The sequence below is a fragment of the Callospermophilus lateralis genome, chromosome 18, assembly GCF_048772815.1.
Source record: "Callospermophilus lateralis isolate mCalLat2 chromosome 18, mCalLat2.hap1, whole genome shotgun sequence".
In the NCBI taxonomy this organism is placed as follows: Eukaryota; Metazoa; Chordata; class Mammalia; order Rodentia; family Sciuridae; genus Callospermophilus; species Callospermophilus lateralis.
In genome coordinates, this window is record NC_135322.1 from 13,397,249 (window position 1) to 13,405,096 (window position 7,848).

The 7,848-nt window shown below is 51.2% G+C and overlaps 1 protein-coding gene across 2 annotated transcripts; it reads right to left on the bottom strand.

Moving 5' to 3' along the window:
• Positions 1-1,449: 1,449 nt before the first annotated feature.
• Positions 1,450-7,636, bottom strand: LOC143638153 (cytochrome P450 2A13-like). Of its 2 annotated transcripts, XM_077105706.1 has the most exons (9): positions 7,457-7,636; positions 7,038-7,200; positions 6,193-6,342; positions 5,821-5,981; positions 4,686-4,862; positions 3,558-3,699; positions 2,942-3,129; positions 2,185-2,326; positions 1,450-1,631 (listed from the first exon to the last, which is right to left on the bottom strand). In XM_077105706.1, exons 1-9 carry the CDS (start codon positions 7,634-7,636, stop codon positions 1,450-1,452), a joined length of 1,485 nt encoding a protein of 494 aa, XP_076961821.1. The 2 variants fall into 2 exon arrangements, with proteins under 2 accessions (XP_076961821.1, XP_076961822.1); XM_077105707.1 differs by lacking the exon at positions 7,038-7,200 and having other exon boundaries at positions 7,435-7,636.
• Between the last annotated feature and the right edge of the window lie 212 nt (positions 7,637-7,848).

The window sequence follows — 7,848 nt, forward strand, 5'->3', positions numbered from 1 at the left end:
AGAGCACCTCACCTAAGAAACCCATGGCAGAATATGTAATCATATCCTTGTGTCAGGGAACAGACACATGTGAATGAAGGGAACACGAGGTTGAGAGAATAATTCCACCAAATCGGCCTGTTGTGCTGACCCCCATGTGCTTTCTTTTCCAAAAAGAAATTTACCTGCATCCCTGCCTGCTAAAGTAAACAGGTTATGTTGCATTTCTAGAAAACTGTCTGCTAACTGTGGGAGAAATGCAGGCCCAAAATATTGTTGACAAGAGGAATTCAAGTTACCCTTAATGCGAAGACTTTTGTGACCAGCTCCTGAAACTCTGGGGAATAAAGACAGTTCCTCCTAACCATAAAATCTGTAAGAATGTATGGCAGAGTCCAGTTAGAAGTGATCGGCAGGGCAAAGGTGACATAGAGTTGCCATGGCAGTGGGGACTTGAAAGTCTGATGTTATCTTGCTGTCAGTCAAAAGTCAAGGGATGAACCTGGGCCAAACTCTCTAGAAACTTCTTTGGAATCCCCCAAAATACTGGAATGCAGAAGAGGCAAGTTGTCCCTCTCTGAGAGGAGCCACTCTCTTCCTTGAGAGTGTCCCCTTTCCCTTTACCTGTCCCTTCAATAAACTCCTTCGTGTTACTCTGAGCAACATATCTGAAATCTTTCAGGTTTGATCACAAGAATTGGGTTTGAAGGGGGTTCTTCACAAGGCCTTGGTTTCTTGAAAGGCCCCGGCTCTGTAACATTTACACATCTGTGCATGAACACACACCTGCTCATGACTGTACACAAATCCAAAATTCTGGCCTTCCCTGGAAGAATTCATCTCCCTCACACACATCATTGAGAGGCCTGATTCTAGTTCCCCAGGTGGACTCTGATTCGCCACACTGGCCTTCTCTGACAGACACACAGATGATGACCGCTGGTTTTCAAGTTCTGCATAATTAGGCGGGAGTGTAGATAAATATGTTGTTTTATTCAGGGAAGTGATAATATTTTAAAATCTCCTCCAAAGACTGGGCACAGATGTTGAAGCATTTGCTAGGCACTTCTGTTCTGTGTTCTGTGTTCACATAGTGACTTCAACTTTCTAAGCCTCAGCCATGTCACCTTAAAAATGGGCATGAACTCTGTTCCCTTTCACATGGGCTTTTGAGTATTAAGCTGGGAGATCGTTAGATGCTTTTAACACTGAGCTGACAAAGAATGCTTGCTCAAAATAACAGCTGTTATTGTTATTATTATTATTTTATTACTATTACTATTACTATTACTATTTTGACTGCTACTACCACCCCTGCATAGTGTAAGGTCTCCCTGCTCTCGGGGCCCAATGTCCAGCAAAGGCAGTCTGTTGGTCTGTTCTGACTCTTCCCCCTCTTCTATCCAACTTGCCTCTTACTTCCACTCTCCCTTCCCCTTAACCCCGCCTCCCCCTTGGCTTGGCCCCAGCTCAGCGGGCCTGGAAGCTCATGGTGTAGGTCCTCGGGATGGTGGCAGAACCCATGTATTTAGGAGACAAGTCTATGTCCTGGGGCGCCTGTGGGGACTTGAGGCAGAAGTTCTGCAAGATGGTGGTGAGGAAGAGAAAGAGCTCCATTCTAGCCAGGCCGTCTCCCAAGCAGTACCGCTTTCCTGAAGAGGAGAGGAGGGAGGGGCAAAGGTGAAGCCAGCTCTCTGCAGCCTCACCAAGTCCCAGATCCCTCCTGCATTCTCCCAGGGAGTAGGGGCTGCAGCACTGTGACCCGAGAGACCTTCAGGAAGGGCTCTAATCCTCTCTGAGCCTCCATTTCCCTGGCACATGAGGTGGGGTGATCCATGCCAGCCTGTAGCACTGGGAAGTTTAAGTGCCCCTTCCCCCCAAATACATTCTCAAATATGGCTGTATGCTCTCATCTTCTAAGAATATGAAGATGTTGTTGTGTGTCCTTAAAAGGATTTCTGACTCACTCTGATCCTTCATCATCCCCATCTCTAAATGAGATTTGATCATCCCTTCCCTTTTTCCTGGGTGCAGATATATAGGTCCTGGTTGTTACAGGAGTTGCAGCTGGTAGGCTCCAGGGTAGATTTCAAGAGGGACTTTAGAGCTGGAGAAAGATGCTAGGCTACACTTAGAGAGGGAAGCTGGGATGAGCTTCCCCTGGTGGTGTGAGCCGTGGCCTGGCAGCAGGCAGTGGTCTCTTACCAATGGAAAAAGGCACAAATGCATCACTCTTCTTAAACTGCCCCTTGTCGTCCAGGAAGTGCTGGGGGTTGAAATCTTCAGGGTTGGAGAAGAACTTGGTGTCTCTCAGGACCGAGCCCAGCATAGGGAATACTTCTGTGCCCTGAAGAAGGGGGGAGGAGGGGTGGATAAGATGGGTTAGAAGAAGAGAGCGTTGAAAGTTCACAGGCACCAAAAAGAGAGTTAGGGTACCCCACCGGAAGAGAAATGGGAGGCGTGGGAACAGGGCTCTTCTGAGAGAGAAGCTTTGGGGGGGTATGAAGTTAATGCCTGTGAGACAGGAAGTATGGGGGAGTAGGGGGTTCACCCTCTGAAGCAGTAAAGTTAAGGGACACAGGTTCTTTGACTCCTGGGACAGGATGTTGCCGGATGTGGGTTCATCTTTCTCAAGGCTGGAGGTTGGGGGAATTGGGGGAAATACGGGATTTGTGTCCCTCAAGGCAGGATGTGTGGGGGACATGAGGTTGCTGTCCTGAAGGCAGGAGGTCTAGGGAAATGAGATTTGTGTCTTCTGAGACAGCGAAGTTGGGAGACATAGGGTTGATTCTCCTGAGACAGAAAGGCTGGGGCTACTCAGGACACAGGAGTCTCTGAATGGCAAGATGCAAGGCACACAGCAGTTGCATGATTCTTTGATGGAGGGTGTGGGATAGGGACTGGAAATCTATTGATGGGGATGGGGAGCTAGGGTCCCAGGGAGTGGCTCAGAGGTCAGCACCTTGGGGAGGAAAAAGCCCCGAAATTTGGTGTCCTTGATGACCCTTCGAGACAGGCCCATGGGAATAATGTCTCCAAATCTTTGGATCTCATGGATCACAGCCTCTGTGTAGGGCATCTTGGCGCGGTCCTCAAACTTGGGCTGCCGGTTCCTGCCAATCACCCGGTCAATCTCCTCATGGAGTTTGGCTGAGGGAAAAGGAAGATAGTATTTAGGTACCTAGTGGCTGGGAACAGGCACGACAATCCAAACACGTAAACCTGGGTGAATGGCAAGCACCTACGTACGACACCCCCGTAGACCATTCAGAACAACCAATGGCCACACACATTGTGGCAGCAGGGTCTTGTTAACTTGATCATACCAGATGGGAACCGCCAGTCAGGGGCCCTAGGGAGTGCCTGGGAGCGGGCAGTGGGACTTAGTGGGCTTAGCAGAGGAGCAATTTGCTAACTGGTTCACACACTTCCGATATTTTCATGCTACTTGGCTGATGCCTACCCACTGAATATCCCCCGCCCCTGACCAAGGACCTGAGAGAGGTGGAGTCAGTGGAGCTGGCTCAGAGGAGTTCGAAGGGTCTATGGCCTCCACTCCCCTGTCCCTGCAGCCTTACCCTCCACCTCTGGGTGCTTCATGAGCATCAGGAAGCCATAGCGCACGGTCGTGCTGATGGTCTCGGTGCCAGCAAAGAAGAGATTCACCGTGGTCATCACCAGGTTCTCCATGAAGAACTCTGTGTTGGGGTTATTTTTCTCCTGAAAGGAGAGAGGCCTTCAGGCCAAGTCCCAAAGTCTTCCCTTGGGGCCCTTCTGAGGTTTTACCTTGGACCATCTCTCTTAGGTCCAGACCTAAGGTGAGAGGAGGGGGCCTAGATTTGCCGGGCTCTGCCCAGGTTTCAGGCTTTTGAGTAAAATTCTGGCTTCGTCCAAAATGCTCTTCTCATGTGCTTTGCCCTGACGACTATCTATTCTTTAGTGACAAGGCCAGTTGTCACTTTTTCAATTATAGGGCATTTAGAAAGACAAGGGTGGAGAGAGACTGAGAAAGATGGGCAGAGATGTCAAGATGCAGTGATTCGGGAGCATTAGAGATAGTTTTTCTGAAACAAAGAATTTTAAGGCAGCAGCGTCTGTTCCCCCAAACATCGTGAAGTCTTTGGAGGATCTCCTGCCTAATCCTTTGAACATCAGACTCTATAAATCCCTATCTCCTTGCCGCACAGAAAAGAGAATGACATGCAGTTGGAGGTGAGATCTTTCAATGTCACATAGTAAAGCCAGGTCACTGTCCACATGAGTGTGACTGATGACCAGGGTATAAAACATCAGACAGTTGGTTGGCTGAAAGCACCAGCCACAGTGTCAGAGAGACACTGTTTTGAGCTAGGGTCCACTGTTTTCTTGCTATGTGACCTTAGGCAAGTTACTTATACTCTCTGGGCCGCAGTCTCTTCACTTGTAAAATTGGGGTCATAATAAAACATTGTTCAGGAGCTGGTGTAGATGCTAAGTAAGCACTCAAAATAGTGCCTGGCTCATGGCAGCACTGTAGAGGTAGTTGTATGCACACGTTCCTCTGTGCTTACAAGGGCTTGGCAGATGGAATAGTGGTGTTTAATTGTGATTGGGACCATGAGGATTATGCAAAGGGAGGCTAATTTGGGCCTCTGTTCTTCCGCCCTCCCTGGCCTTATTTCCTGCTGCCTGGCTTTGGACCTCCCCACCCTGGGTGCTGACTGCACCTCCTTCATGCGGATGAGAAAGGAGTCGATGAAGTCCCGCGGGGAGTTGGGGTCCAGAGTGCGCTGGTTCTGCTCCACCTTCCTGGCCACGAAGTCCTCAAGGCCCTGCAGCTCCTTAAAGGCCTGTTGCTGAGGTCCTGGCAGGTGCTTCATCACCGAGTAGAACATCTCATAGAGCTGGCGGTTGCGGAAAGAGAAAGCAAAGACCAGACAGCTGTCAGTGCGCAGCACCCAGTGGGAGTAGGACCTGTCTCCAGGTGAGAAAGGCACGGGTTCAGGGCAGCTATCCAGGTGTTCAGTATTTGGGTGGGGCTGGAAGGCAGCATAAAGTGTTCCTGTGGGTTAAGTAGGAGGGCAACTGTCTAAGAATTTAGGGGAGATGATTGGAACATACATGTAGGTTGCAGATATTCAGGTGAGATTGGGTTGGGAGACATTTTTGTTGAGATTTTCAGGTGGAACTTTATGGGGGGCATCTATTATGTGTTTGGGCATTCAGGCAACCTCAGCTGGAGACATCTGTGCATATACTTACTGGAGTGGGAGCTTCTAACCAGGTGTTCAGACATTAAAGTAATGCTGGTATTCAGGTGGCAAAGTGAGGGGGTTGACTGTTCCCCTGTTTAGGTATCCAATGGGCTGCACAGAGGGACCCCTTTAGGTGTGTGAGTGAGTTGTGTTGGAGGATGCTTATTTGGGTGTTTAGGGAACATTCAGTGCCAAATATTTTGGTGGCCTGGATTTTGCAGCACCAGGTATTCAGGCACCCAGGAGGAAACTGAAGTGGTCATTTATCCAGGTATTAAAATATTCAGAAAGGTTGGGTAGTGAGGTTCTGCTAGAGATGAAGGCAAATTGGGCTGGGAATATCTCAGCTGATTGAAGCCATTTGTGTTTCCTGCAGGCTGTGTTTGGGGACATCTGTTGAGGTATACAGGTATTCTTGGAGACCATATATTGGACACTTGTCACTTGTCCTGGATTTTAATGCAGCTGTTCAGTTATCCAGTATTGGGGGCTGGTTTTTATCAATGGAGGGGGATGGCAGTTTGGGACACAGGTTGCCCTGTGGGGGTGGGGGTGTGGCAGTTGGCCACTGTGGTGGCAGGGGTGGTGCCAAGCTGGAACAAGTTACCTGCCCGGTGGAGGTAGCTGAGAACTGGAAGCTTCCCTGAATCATGCGCAACAGTGACAGGAACTCTTTGTCCTCATAGTCAAAGCGGTCGCCAAAGACAATGGAGCTAATGACATTGGAGACTGCTCGGCTCATGTAGAAAGTCGGATCTATGAAGGCGCCTGGGGGTGGGGAGAAGGTGGGAGTGAAAGACCCGGATTGGAATAGAGCCAAGGGGGCTGTCTTGGGCCAGTCCCAGAATCTGAGCCAAGGACATTCCCAGCCCCATGCCACAGACTGCGGCCACACACACCCTTTCCCGAACTAAGACCCCATCCCGCGACACAACGAGGGGGATTTCCTTTTCCTTCTGCTCCAGGGCTCCTGGCTCACCCCCGGTGTCCCGGAATGCCTGGATGAGGAAGCCCGCCTCCTCCTGGATGCGCTCCTCAATCCCGCGCTTGCCCACTCCGAAGTCCCGCAGGGTGGTGATGGAGAAGCGCCTCAGCTGCTTGGCGCGCTCCCCGTTGCTGAACACCACACCTAGAGGTGAGTGCAGTGGCGGGAGGAAGTCACCGACAAGGGAGGGGGCCAGCGGGCCACAGAGCACCCCTAAGAATGTGCCCTAAAGGTAGCTGGTTGCACAGAGAGGCAGGGAGCAGGGGACCATAGGCGCGGAGCTGGAGCGCTGCACAAAAAGACAGGCACTGATCCAAACTTGGAAGGAGAAAAATCTGGAGAAAAGAAAAGTGGATAAGACAGATGCAGAAATTGGGGATACAGAGACACGAGGGACAGAGGGACAGAGTGAGACTGCGGAAATATAAAGTGTGAAGGCTTCCCAATTGGAAGAGACAAAACACAGGGAGAGAAGAGAAGAGGTCTGGAGAGAGGAGCGACTCTCAGCAGAGGGTGGAGATGGGGATTTTGAAGAGTCACTGTGAGTTGTGACTGATGAAGAAGAAGGGGGGAGGGAAGGAGAGAAAGAGTCATGGGGAGCACAGACGCTGAGGTGACAAAATCGAGGAGCCAAGAGATGGACCCATCCAGGGAAGGAAGAGATCAGGGCGACAGGTAGAGAGAAGCTGGGACAGACTGGGACATGGGAGGTTTCAGACAGGCCAGAGTCCAACACAGGGAGAGGCAACAGTGAACAGGGACGCAGAGAAGACCAGAGGCTCTGCACAACCTCAAGGGCAGCTGGGGAAACTGAGGCCACCAGGTGCTGTCCCACTTACCGTAGCCTTTGAAGAGCCAGTCAAAGGTGGCATTCTCCCCTCGCCCGCTGAACTCCTCAGCCTGATCCACCAGGGCCTCCTTCACTGCATCGTAGCCACACAGCACCACGACCCGGCGAGTCCCCAGGTGGACGGTGAACACGGGGCCATAGCGCTTGCTCAGCTGATGGGGGACGATGGGAGTGGTGAGAGGGCTGGGTCCCTCCGTGTCAGAGATTGGGGTGTCTTTTCCCCAGTGTCTGACACTCAGAGGATCTCAAGGTCTGTCTTTCCTGGCTAGGTCCTGGCTTCCCCACACTCAGAATTCTCCTGTCCTAGGACTCCAGCTCCTCAGGTTCAATCCTCTGCCACAAAGCCCTGATGAAACTGGCAAGTCCCTGTGCCCACCCCATTTCACCCATCTCCCTGGAAGGTGGCACCTTCATGAGGCAGTTGTACATCTGCTCCGTGTCCAGCTGCAGGTAGTTCCCGATGAAGGGCAGTGGAGTGGGTCCGGGAGGCAGCTTCCCCCCGAGCTTCCTCTGTCTCCAGACAGACATCAACACCATGACACTCAGGCAGGCCAGCAAAGCCACCAGCAGCAGCCCTGAGGCCAGCATGGTGCCAGAGAGGAGGACAAACAGGTAGTGAAGGCTGGGATGGTCTGCCTTTATACTGCTGAGATCGAAGTCTGGCCTTTGGTCCCGATTACATAATTGTATCTTGTCTCCTTCCAACTGCACCCTCCACCCGGTACATAGCTAATTTGGAACACAGCCAGCAAGCAAGGAGGAGGGGGCAGATTAGCAGGGTAGACTTCTGGACTGGATTT

Bases quoted from the DNA above. Each gene is read 5' to 3' on its own strand.
- LOC143638153 (XM_077105706.1), bottom strand. From the start codon at position 7,636: ATGCTGGCCTCAGGGCTGCTGCTGGTGGCTTTGCTGGCCTGCCTGAGT. The intron at 7,201-7,456 runs GTGCCACCTTCC...GTCCCCCATCAG, and splicing joins TGTACAACTGCCTCATGAAG to CTGAGCAAGCGCTATGGCCC. The intron at 5,982-6,192 runs GTGAGCCAGGAG...CCCCACCCCCAG, and splicing joins GGCATTCCGGGACACCGGGG to GCGCCTTCATAGATCCGACT.